This window comes from Choloepus didactylus, chromosome 2 (assembly GCF_015220235.1).
Source record: "Choloepus didactylus isolate mChoDid1 chromosome 2, mChoDid1.pri, whole genome shotgun sequence".
Classification (NCBI taxonomy): domain Eukaryota; kingdom Metazoa; phylum Chordata; class Mammalia; order Pilosa; family Megalonychidae; genus Choloepus; species Choloepus didactylus.
In genome coordinates this window covers 227645863-227658649 of record NC_051308.1, presented here as the reverse complement: position 1 = coordinate 227658649, position 12787 = coordinate 227645863, and the positions used below count along the sequence as shown (strand labels likewise).

At 40.0% G+C, this 12787-nt stretch overlaps 1 protein-coding gene across 4 annotated transcripts in view; it reads left to right on the top strand.

Annotated features, from left to right (window-relative positions):
* The window catches only part of ZBTB40 (zinc finger and BTB domain containing 40), a 97493-nt gene that overhangs the window by 74956 nt on the left and 9750 nt on the right, over positions 1 to 12787 (top strand). For all 4 annotated transcript variants that reach the window (XM_037828241.1, XM_037828242.1, XM_037828239.1 and 1 more), the window contains 7 exons: positions 2303 to 2495; positions 4358 to 4494; positions 4900 to 5101; positions 5474 to 5607; positions 7251 to 7419; positions 7767 to 8234; positions 8972 to 9178. In XM_037828241.1, the coding sequence (XP_037684169.1) occupies positions 2303 to 2495; positions 4358 to 4494; positions 4900 to 5101; positions 5474 to 5607; positions 7251 to 7419; positions 7767 to 8234; positions 8972 to 9178 (1510 nt within the window). The remainder of the gene's footprint in view (positions 1 to 2302; positions 2496 to 4357; positions 4495 to 4899; positions 5102 to 5473; positions 5608 to 7250; positions 7420 to 7766; positions 8235 to 8971; positions 9179 to 12787) is intronic.

Sequence of the window (12787 nt, the reverse complement as noted above, 5' to 3'; positions counted from 1 at the left end):
AAGAATCAGTAAATAGGAATGTCTGTACTTCAGGGTTAGAAATAAACAAAAATAATAATTATAACTGCTATTTATTCATTGCTTATCACATGCAGGCAATGTGCTGAGGACTTTTTAAACATTACTGAATTTAATCCTCATAGCCACTTTATGAAGTCATGAATATTATTCTATTTTTAATGCAATTTTATTGAGATATATTTACATACCAGATAATCATCCAAAGTGTACAATCAGTGGTTCATGGTATCATCATATACTTGTGCATTCATCACAAGAATAAAAATATCAAGAATAAAAATAAAAAGGAACACCCAAAACTTCCTATACCCCTATTATTTATTTTTTTTTCTTTTTTTTTTTCTTACTTATCTGTCCATACACTGGATAAAGGGAGTGTTAGATGTAGGGTTTTCACAATTACACAGTCACACCGTAAAAGCTGTATAGTTATACAGTCATCTTCAAGGCCACTGGATTACAGTTCAACAGTTTCATGTATTTTCTTCTAGCTATTCTAGTACACTAAAAATGGTTATCTATATAATGCATAAGAATAACCTCCAGAATGACCTCTCAACTCTGTTTGAAATCTCTCAGCCACTGAAACTTTATTTTGCTTAATTTCTCTTCCCTCTTTTGGTTCAGTATCCTATTTTTAAAGATAATGAAGCAGAAGCTTAAGGAGATTAAAGCAGCTGACCCAAAATCACATGTCTGCTTGGGGGTGAGGCCAGTACTGGGACCCAGGATTCCCATCAAAACGCATTCTGTTAGGCACTATGCATACTGCCTCCGAATGTCAGTAACCACTCTCACTTATTAAAGATCTCATACATCCTAGGAAATTATACTAGGCTCTTCAACAGCTTCTTCTCTACAGAATCCTCATAATCGTGCAAGAGTTGGTATTGTTGCCATCTTTTGCAGATGTAGAAAATAAGCATCAAAGAATAAAAACTTGCTGAAGGTTACAGAGGCAATAAATTTTGGAACTGGAGTTCAAACTAGGTCTGCCTGGCTCTAAAGCCCATACCTACTCTTAACAGTATCCGCTGCTTCTTTATGGTTATTAATTAGGCTATTGCTTAGGAATGAAGATTTAGCACTGAAACCAGTATGGTTTTTAAATATGAGCTCTTAAATTTTATATTATGATTCATTTAGTAGCAATCTAGTGTATATTAGACCTAAGACAAAGAATATGCCAACGTGATATATATATTCTTTTCGTATATATAATGTAGATATTCCTTTCAAATATAAAACCAATTTGGTTTCAAACCTAAATTCATTATTTTAAAGCAGGAGTTAATTTGATAATGTCAGCCTTTGGCATGCTACCATGACTGATTGCCTGACTCTTTCTCCTGAGAGCTGGCATTTTCTCAATTGGAAGCTCAAAATTCAGTTATTATGAGTCTGTGGATTACATGTATTGAAATAATCCCCAGCTTTATCAGTTCCATAACAGCCAAGTTATGCATATTGAGTTGCAATCCATTAAGAACTAGTTCTGTTGTAATAGGAAAATAACTGTAAAATATCTCACATGTGCTTTATTTTTTAACCTTTTGCTGGATCCCTCTGCCCAGTAAAGGATTTTAATCCAGGAAATCCTTTAGCATTCCAAGGAAAAGCAAGGGAGTAGACTTGTTGAGTGATGACTGGAACTGATGTATGTGGCCATTGAGAATGAAAAGAATAGACAATAAAGAATTCATAGAAAAAAAATCCAGAAATGTGCTTTAAATGTATTATTTTGGAGGCTACAGACGAATGTATTAACTATTTGGATATTTAAATTTGCTACGTAAATAAAGAAAAAGTAAGTGAAATAACAGGGTTGCTCTGAAATTACAGCCTCTACCAATATTGAATACCTTACTGAACAGATTGAAAAGACTATGCCTGGATTAGTTGATCACCAGTCTTGTGTTTCTCAATCTCAGAGTCTGAGCAAACAAGGTCTAAAGAACTGGGTTAGGTGTAAACTACTTGCTCTATCATATAGGCCTAGTGTAAGAATTTCTTTTTTACAAAATGCAAGTTGTTAGAGGTGAAGAATATACACAGACCTGGGATTGAGAAAGATTTTCATAGGGTTATTTATTTGGAGAATGTTTTAGTTTTTATTGAAACAGAATTAAAAAAGAGAATATGAACCAAGTAGTGCTAGAAACAAAGAGGAATACTTGGAGACAGGATATCTTGTAATGCCATCTTGCTGTGTTTTCCAGTGGTGTGTCATAAATTTAGAATTGCCAATAACTAGTTTCTGGTTGATTGCTTGCCACTGCAGGTGATTCTGAATTGCTGTGAGGGTGGAACACCCAAGGAGACAATAGAAAATTTGTTGCACAGAATAACTGAAGAGAAGACTCTGACTGCAGAGAGTTTGGTAAAGCTCCTTCAGGCTGTGGAGACGACATTCCCAAATTTGGGCCTTCTGCTGGAGAATTTGCAGAAATTAGCCACTTTGCCAAGCACCACAGGTATTAGTTAATTGTTGACTCTCAGGACCAGAACTACTCCTACAGAAAATTATAGCCTAAAATGAAACACCCTTTTGGTCGTATGCTAGGGAGGAAAGGTAGTGTTAAGATTGTCATTGCAAAACAGAAACTAGCTGTTGCAAATCCATGATTCTCAGTATTTCTGGAATTAAAAGCTGAAATCTGAGACTTATTCTTTTCCAGTAAGCTCACTCATGATGTTCCTGTGGTTCAGGGCTTGTTCATATATGGGTTTCCCAGGGCTGTCAGGTGTCGCCTGTGAATGCCTTAGGAGCAAACAGGCTCAGGTACATCCACAGAGCTCACAGTTTTGACAAGTTGTGTTGACAAATGTGAGCAGCAAAAACTCAAATCCTGATTTTTCCATTCCCCTTTGAGTGCTGTTTGATTTCACCAGTCCCCAGAATTAAGTACCCTTTGTGTCTATTCAGCTTGGAGATATGAAGGGCAGTCCACCTCTAGCCAATCCTCCACTATTCCAGAGCATTTGGGACTAAGACAGTTTTTAGAAAAAGGACATTTGGGAAATGGGAGAACTTTTTTCTAGTTTATAAAGGTAAGATATACAAACTTGGACAATTCCAAAAATAAGAAAAGAAGAACAACCTAACATCCCTCCACTCAAGCATATCAGTATTAACACTTTGCCATATTTTTCTATCACATCATTTTTATAATGTTGATATACTACCATATTTTATAATTTTCCCTTTTTAAAAGTATAACATATTCTCCCCCACATTTTAAAAAATTTAATCATAATCCTATTTTTGATGACTATGTAACTTTCCCTCATAAGGATGTATATGGCATGTTAATTATTCCCTTATTTTGAGGCAAGTGGGGCATAATGGTTATGACTGCAGGTGCTAGGGTCAGTCAAGATTACCTGGGTTTGCTTTCTGATGACTCCACCATTTTGTAGCTGTGTGACCCTGAGCCAAGTGACTTAACTTTCCTGAACCTCATTTTCTCTTTTGTGCAATGGGGATAATAAAGGTACCTATTACATTCATTTTTGTCTGGCTGCTATGAAATAATACATGTAAACATTTAATACAGTGCCTGACACATTGTAGCTACTCAATAAATATTAGTTGTTATTGTCTTCATCATCATGGTTATCACAAATTATGCAGTGACAAATGTCTTTGTACATTTTTGCCTTCAGATCATTTCTTAAGGTTAGATTCTCAGAAGTGGAGTTACTGGGCCAAAGAAGAGAATGAATTTTTAAATATCTATAAAGTAAGGGAAATGCCTGGTAGTTTTGATTTTTCTTTTCTTTTGAATAAATATGACCCCTTAAAAGAGAGTACCTAAAAAAAAAAAGAGAGAGAGAGAGAGAGAGAACCTAATAGACTGACTCGGAGACTGTAAAAACAGAAGAACCGAGGGTCAGCTTCACTGCCACTGTCTTGACTCATGCCTGCTTGTATTTTGGATCTCCACATGGGTCTTTGACCTCAGTCTTATGAGTAATACTCCTTGAATCTGTACATCTGAATTTTCTACAAGTGCAGCCTTCTAATTACACCCCTGTTGAGCAGTCAGTACTTTCTGCTACTTCTACTACCAGACACAGACTTCAAAGTGTTAGTGGTTTTGTGACCCTGAAGCACTAAGTGATTAAATGTAGACCAAAGGAAACCAGGCAAGATCCGAACACATATGCATGAGGCCCCATGCTGGGAGTTGAACTCAGCTGTCCAAAGGGGGCAGAGCTCTTGCACTGCTATTTCTCTTCCTCTTTCATTTGCAAACACCCCATAGTCATCTGTAGGAGAAGACTTTAAGGAGGTTTTGTTGCATCAAACATTGTTTTGCTAATATCCTTACAGTCCAACCAAGACTTGATGATTATGGCACTGAGCTGTTGAGACGGTATCATGAAAACCTCTCTGAGATTTTCACAGACAACCGGATGTTACTAAAGGTGATCTCACACACGAAGAGTTTAGCACCTGGAGAATTAGAGGTAAGGTGGGTGAGGGGAGGGGTGGGGATAAAATGAGAGAAAAGGAAACTATATTTATATTTATGTTTTATATAAATATATATACACACCATGTTGAGAAATACTGAGGAGACGTTGGAGAAGGTGAAATAGAAGGTGACCCAATTTCTAAGGCAGAGTATCATGTAGGATAGTTGCAATTTCTTCAGTAATGCAAAGGAGCTCAAAAGGAGGAGTGAGGAAATTTGTCACGTGTAAGAAATCTCTTACGTTGAGAAAGGTCTTGAGAGGAGATGAAGGATGTTGAAAAGCCCTTCCGCAGGAGTATAGTTCACTGTAACTAAACACCCAGACTTGCATGCAGTTCTGCTGCTGTGATAGCGGCTAGAAAGTCTCTTATGTGTGTGTTTGTGCTGCATCTTGAAGGTCATGGAGAAGCTTGTGAAACGTGATTCTGGTTCACATGGCTTCAGTTCTCTAGTCTCAGCAGTTCTAGACAAGCAAGCTCTCTCTGCAACAGCCATTTGGCAACTGCTGCTAGTGGCTCAGGAGACAAAGACTTGCCCATTGAACTTGCTCATGGAGGAAATTCAAAGGGAGCCTGGTGCCGATGCTTTCTTTCAAGCAGGTAAGTTACCTGATCTCTGCCATGGTTTAGCCCTGCCTAGACGTTATTGTCAATCTTCTTGGAAAATAGAAAGAGCTTCCTTGGGGTGGTCACCCATATCCCTGTCATCAAAAGAGCAAAGTAAGGACTGACAATTCTGTTCAAGAACACAGCAGTCTGTTACACCTTTTAAAAACAGAACACAGTAATTATTCTAAGGTTAAATTAATTGTACTCTGATTACAGTGCAGTTTGCCATTTTCCACACTCCCAACTCTAGATAGGAGATGAGTTAACTGTATTCTCATTATAGTATGAGTTGAGAAAAGGTGAAGGGAAAAAATTTCACTCATAGTTGTACTAATGAGTTTTCAATCCCTCTTTTTTTTTCAGTGGCAACCCCAGAAAGTGCTGCCTTAGAAATTATCCTGAGGCATAACAAATTGATCATAGAGGCCATCCAACAGAGGAATGAACTGAAGTGCTTCACCTCAGAGGAAGAGCGCCTGGCAGAGACTGTGAAAGAGGTGTGGTGGGAATAAAAAATGAATTGAGTTTTGGAGAATTTTACAGTGTTGATGCTTGGGACTGCTTTCATTCCTAAGAGAGGAGCCAACGTTTATAATAGAGTCCTTGCTGTGTGCCCAGCCCCTTGCTAAGCTGAACACTCTGTAACATTTTTGCTCATTTAATCCTTGCAGCTCTTAAATGGCTGGTGATATTGTCCATATTTTACAGAGATAAGGAAACTCAGGCTCCAAGGGATTAAATAGCATGTCTAAGATGCTCCACCTGGTAAGAGAGGAAGCCAGGATTTGAATTCAGATTCATGTGGCTCAAACCTGGATTTATTTTATTTGTCTAAACCTAAGTAAATCTCAAGGGGAACTATGTTCTAAGAAACAACTTCTTTCAGATCAAGGAAAGTAAAATTTGTCTTATTACATGCTCTATTCTGGCTTCTAGACAGAGCCAAGATAAACATAGATAGAACAAAGCATTTGCCCATATGGGGTAGCAAATAGTGCCAACTCATTTTCTGTAGGGTTTCTCACAGTATGGCCAGTGTCCCAGAAAAACCAGGTGGGGATGGTGGGTGGGAGTGGGGAATTCATGGATGTCTAGCCCAGGATCATGTGCATCTTTGAGTGGCAAACAATTATAAAAGAACATAAAATTAAACTGCAAATTCACTTGCAGTGCCTTTTGATCCAAGTAGACATGGAAGGTATGCAGAAGGGCTGGTTTCTAACCCTGTCTGTACAGATGACAGCCCCACCCTGGTGTGACTCTCTGATAGGAAGAAGATGGCACATGTTTCCATGGGGCTTCAGAGGAAAGATTCATCTGCTAGACTCTCTCCAGCACACCACATACTTCAGAGATGGGGTTTCTGCAGTTGATCAATTCTAGCCTCACTAATTAGTCTCATGCCTGCCTTCAGGGACATCAGGTTTATTTAGATAGACTTGAAAAGAGCAGAAATAAAATATCTCCCAAAATGAAAATCCTATTTGGCCATCTGGGAATGGTTTAGCTTTATTTTCTCAGTGTACTGACTCTTTCTGCTGATAGCTCTAACAGGCTGAAAGAGGACAGGTTTGAAATAATATATTCTTGGCCTCTTTAAGGCCCCTATTTGAACCATTAGAAACCTAAGGTGCTTTTTTTTTATATATAAAATAAAATGATGTTTAAAGGGTGCATATAAGAATCTAAAAATACGAAGCCACAGATCATGCAGAACTGCTTCTAGACATTGAAACAATTACTTATTATGGAAGAAATCATCCTAATCTTCAAGATAGAAACACCACCAAACAAATCTGTGGCTTTCTAAGCTTTTTAATATCAAGACAAAGAAAAGTTCTTTGGGAGATGCTGGTTTTTTTGAAGATATTTTTCATAAAAAGTGCTTAATGCTTCCTTGCTTGCACCTTCTTTGTATTTGCACATTTGTCTTGACTATATGTCTCCATTTTTATTTTGTTGATTTCCTTGTTCTTTGGAAAACAGTTTTCCTTTACATTTACCACGAGAAGAAGTGTAAACTACTTATAGATAAGCAAGGCCTTTCTGAAATTAGTTTGATTTTTTTGTTCAGAGGTGAAAACCATGGAGAAAATCTACTGATAATAACCCCCAACTTTGTCTCATGGTATTCATTTAGATTCTGAGCATTTCCCCTGGGAAAGCCAGCCCTGAAGCTTCCCTGAGAGCAGTGCTGAGCAGAGCCGTGGAAAAATCAGTCTCAGCCATTGAAATATGTCACCTCCTGTGCAGCGTTCACAAATCTTTTCCAGGCCTGCAGCGTGTCATGCAGGAGTTAGCATATGTTGGTAAGAAACAGGTTGGGGTGAGGGGCCTGGTCAGGCTCTCAGGTTGTTTCTTATTGGAGGGAGAAAACAGCAGTTCCTAGAACAGTTCATTGCTATCTTAAATTATATTTCTTCATTTTATATGCTCTGAATACCTAGAGAAGTCATGTAGAGTAAACCACAATGTAAATGCCAAATAATGCTGTTTATGTTTATTGGAGAGTAGAGAGGATATTATTTTAGAGTTTTGTTAGAATCCCAAGTAGAGTATCCAATCTCCACCAAGAAGTTGTATGCTTTAGAAAAGTTATAAAGCAATTTAGAAACATGGAGAATGCCCAGAGCCATGAGATTTCTCTCCTATACAGGTTTCCTTACTAAGGAGAATAATAGAGAGGAGAGGTGGAAGTTAAGTAATAAATTTCACCTTGAAGCCAAAGATAAAGCAGAGGAAAAGGAAGCCATGCCAGCTGAAGAGGCCTGCCATGCTGAAAAACAGAATGATCAAGGAGAGGCTGGTTCCTTGCCAGACCAACAAGATAAAGACACTTCTGCCTCTCCAGATTCGGCCAAGAAGAGCTTCATCTGTAAAGCCTGTGACAAAAGCTTCCATTTCTACTGCCGCCTTAAGGTGCACATGAAGCGCTGCCGTGTGGCCAAGAGCAAACAGGTGCAGTGTAAGGAGTGCAGTGAGACCAAGGATTCTAAGAAAGAGCTAGAGAAACATCAGCTGGAGGCCCATGGTGCAGCTGGAGAGCCTGACGCTCCCAAGAAGAAGAAGAGGAGGCTTCCAGTGACATGTGACCTCTGTGGAAGAGAGTTTGCTCATGCTTCAGGTATATTCAAGAAAGTGAAGTAATAGAGGGTGACAATTCTGGATATTGAGTTTAGATTCCAGGCTGCGTCCCTAGCTATGTGCAAAAAGGGATGTGGGTGGGCTTAGAAAATAGAGCAGGTTCCTACAGAGATATTTTGAGGAGACAATGGGCTTTGGAAACAGCTTTCTGAGCTTTGATTTCTTCAGCTGTTAAATGGGCACCACGATACTATACTACCTACTTTGTTGGTTTATTGTGAAGATTTAAAATAATATAGTTAAATACCTAGTACAGTGACTGGCATAGAGTTAGCACTCAGTAGATTGTAGCTATATTATTCCTAGTAACTAGCTCTTTGCTTGCCTAGTGTTTCCAGATACCACTTGTTTCCTAATAATAAACCAGAGTTTCTGGAAGCCCTGGGGTATATAGTCAGAATTTTTCCCCCTTGCTCCTTTATTACATTGGATGAATGTAAGAAAACATAAAAGTTTTGTTTCCCAATTTCTGGGTGGCTGGATCCTGCTTGAGAGAGGGAGGGAACGGGAAAGATAAACCCAGAATTACTTCGTGTCAGATCCACCCAAGAGTGGGGCTGAGGTGACTTGGGGAGTGCTAGTTGGTGGGTGGATGTGCAGCATGGCTTTGCGAGGTGGAAACAGATGTGGCCTGGTATCCCGCGGTTGATGCTGGGCCTCCACCTGAGACAGTGCTCTTATGTATCCTCATGCTGGTCCCTGCATGGCTTCCCGTAGGCATGCAGTACCACAAACTGACGGAGCACTTTGATGAGAAGCCTTTCTCCTGTGAAGAGTGTGGTGCAAAGTTTGCAGCCAATTCTACCCTGAAGAACCACCTTCGCCTTCACACTGGGGACCGCCCGTTCATGTGCAAGCACTGTCTCATGACTTTCACCCAGGCCTCCGCTCTGGCCTACCACACCAAGAAGAAGCACTCAGAAGGTAAAGCTGGTAGAACTTTTACTTCCCTTGTAGACTTTAACTGTGTAAGCTGCCTAAAAACCCATTTGATATTATATATATCCCAGGTAAAATAAAAACAAAAAGAGAACACGAAATCTCTAGGCACACAGATGACAAGGAATGCATATGTGCACAGTCATGTAAAACGCATATTATGAGAGCACCTGAAGAGAGGCTGGCTAGCAATGGTATGACTCGATACTTAGAGAATTTACATGAAATCAGGGATTCCTTGGGCTTTGAGATGGAGTTCAAGTATGAGAAAAACTTTGATGAGCACCTCCTGTGAATGAGATGGTACCCAATGCTAAAGGACTGTGATGAAGTTCCTGTGTTCACATAGCTTGTGGACTAGGAAATTTAGGGTAGGGAGCGACATATAGAGACAGTTACAGTACAGAGTTATCAGTGTTGTAATACGGAATACCAGGATGATATGGGAGCATGAAGTAGGGGTTCCTAATCCAACTGAAGTGTGTATTGTCAGGGAAAGCTTCATGGAGGATCTGGGTATTATTTGAAGCATTTGTATATAAGTAATTATAGCCTCCTAACTGGACTCCCTGTTCTCACCCTTTCCCTGTAGAATGTTCTCAATACACAGACCCAAGTGATCCTTTGGAAACTAAACCGTATCAGGTCATCTCTCTCCTCCATATCCTACAGTGGCTTGTTATCTTAGTGTAAAATCTGAGGACTATCTGATTTAGTCCCCTGATAACTCTCTGACCTCATCTCTTATTATTCTCACCCCTTACCTGCTCTGTTTCCCCCATTTTGGCCTCCTTGTGAGTCCACAGACCTGCCGGGCACCCCCCTGCAGGACCTTTGTTCTTGCCATTCCCCCTGCTTGGTCGTTTTCCCTCAGACACCTCCGTGATTCGTGTCCTCACCTCCTCCATGTCTTTACCCACATTTTACCTTCTCTATGAATCTTTTTCTGACTGCTGTCTATAAAATTTCACCACCACCACCCCCACACACTTTCTTGCATTATTTTTCTCCATAGTACTTAACATATGATGTATATACTTTATTTTATATAGTTGTTCTCTCCCTATTAGAATGCGAGCATCATGAGGGTAGAGCTGTTAGTCTTTTTTCCCCACTGCTGTATGCCCAGAACTTAGAATAGTACTTGCCTATAGTAGACCCTCAATGAATATTTGCCAAGTGAATGAATTTCTTGAGAACTGTTATAGGCACTGGGGATAACATGGTTAGTGTATACACCCTGCTCTTGAGAAAATTACTTTCCAGTGGGAAAAACAGACAATAAAAAAGTAAACAAATAAATATGTAATGTAAGTTCAGATAGTAGTAATTGCTATGAAGAAAAATTAGGTAGGTGTAAACAATAAAAGAATGACAGGTTTAGGGTTGGGGCTCTATTTGCATCATCAGAAGTCCTCTGAGATGTTGTTTGGGTAGAAAACCTAAATGAAGTGAGAGATGGAGCCAATGAAAGATCTAGGGGAGAGCATCACAAGTGCCGAAGCCTCCCAAAGTGGGAAGGACCTTTACCTGTTTGAGAGACCCCAAGAAGACTAGAAGAGGCTAAAGCATAGTAAATGAGGGAAGAGAATAAAGGTAAGGTCAAAGAGGTCACTAAGGGCCAAATCTTCCAGAGTCTTAGAAGTGAAGGTAAGGACTTTGGGTTTTTATTCTAAGGATGTTGGGAAGTGTGTTAGTTTCCTCTTGCTGCTGTAACGAAGTACCACAAACTTAGTGACTTAAAACAACACAAATGTATTATTTTACAGTCTGAATGTGAGAAGTTCCGAATGGATCTTAAGGAGCTAAAATTAGTGTCGGCAGAGCTGTACTCCTTCTGGAAGCTCTGGGGAGAATTTGTTCTTTGCCCTTTCCAACTCCTAGAGGCTGCCTGCATTACTTGGCTCATGGTCATATCACTAAAACCTCTGATTTTGTCATCATACCTCCTTGTCTGACTCCTGCCTCCCTCTTATAAGGACCCTTGTGATTACACTGGGCCCTCCCAGATAACCAGGATAATCTTCCCTTCTCAAGATCCTTAACTTAATCACATCTGCTCTTTCAGTTTACTAAATCTGCTGGAATGCAATATACAAGAAATGGGTTGACTTTTACAATGGGGATTTATTAGCTTGCAAATTTATGGTTCTAAGTCCATGAAAATGTCCCAATTAAAGCATCAACAGGATGATATCGTCTCTGAAGACAGGCTGCTGGTGTCCAGGGTTCCTCTGTCAGCTAGCAAGGCGCACATGTTTGCTGGTCCTTTGTTCCTGGTTCCACTGGCCTCCTCTCTGAGCTTCCGTGGGTCCTCTCTTAGCATCTCCAGGGCTTTTCTCTCTAAACTCTCACCAAACTTCTCTGGGTGTTTCTCTCTGAGCCTTTTCTGTCTTTTATCCTCATAAAGGACTCCAGAAAAGGATTAAGACCCACCTTGTGTGGAGTGGGTTACATCTCAATTGAAACAACCTGATCAAAAGGTCCTACCCACAATAGGTCTACACCCACAGGAATGGATTAAAAGAACATGGCATTTCTTGGGTACATAACAGCTTTAAACCAGAAGATCTGCAAAGACCCTTTTGCCATGTAAGGTGACACATTCGTAGGTTCCAGGGATTAGGATGTGGACATCTTTGGAGGGCCATTATTCTGCCTATACAGGGAGAAGCCATAGGAGGATTTTGAGTAAGGGAGTAATAGGATCTGAGTTACATTTTTATAAGATAATTCTGGCCACCCTGTGGATAATAAACTGTAGTAGTGCAAGAACATAATATAAACAGGGAAAACAGTTAGGAGGTTATTGCAATAGTTGAGTCTAGAAATGCTGGAGTTTTCAATTAGAGTTGTATTAGTGGAGTCTGTTAAAAAATGGTCAGATTCGGAGATGAATGTTTGAAAGTGGAATTGCCAGGACAAATAATGCATTGGATGTGGGATGTGAAGGAAATGGGAATTAAGGATGACTTTGGGGTTTGGAGTATGAGCAACAGAATGGAAGATGTTGCTATTTACTGATGTGGGAAATTGGAGAGAGAGAGAGAGAGAGAGAGAGTGTGTGTTTGTGTGTGTGTGTGTGTGTTGGGTTGGTAGAGATGGAGAGAAGCAGGAGCTCTGTTTCCAATGCAAGATACCTATTTGACCTCCCAGTGGAGAGGAAGAGTGATAAATGGGTCTCCAGGTCTGGAGTTCTGGAGGAAGGTAGGGGCTAGAGATGTAAATGTGGGAGCTGTCAGTGTGCAGATTTCTATCAGGCTCTGGGAGGGGATCATCTAGGAAGTGAGGGTGGAAAAGAAGGTCAAGAACTGAGTTCCGGGCTTCTTGGCAGTTTCAACTCTTGATTCAGGAAACCCTTTTTTCTAACAGATGAGGCTGATTGCTCTGGTTGATGTAGGCCCTGCAATTTGGGGGTTCTGGAGCCTCACTACTCACTGACTACCCCACTTCCTCTGTTGGCTCATAAGGAGGCTGGGAGATACAGCTTGTCTAATAGTTTTTACAAATGCCTGTTCTCCAAACTTGCTGTTTACCTGTATTTTCTAACACTCTTTGGCAGTCTGGTCATTATATTCTCATGTACATTAAGAA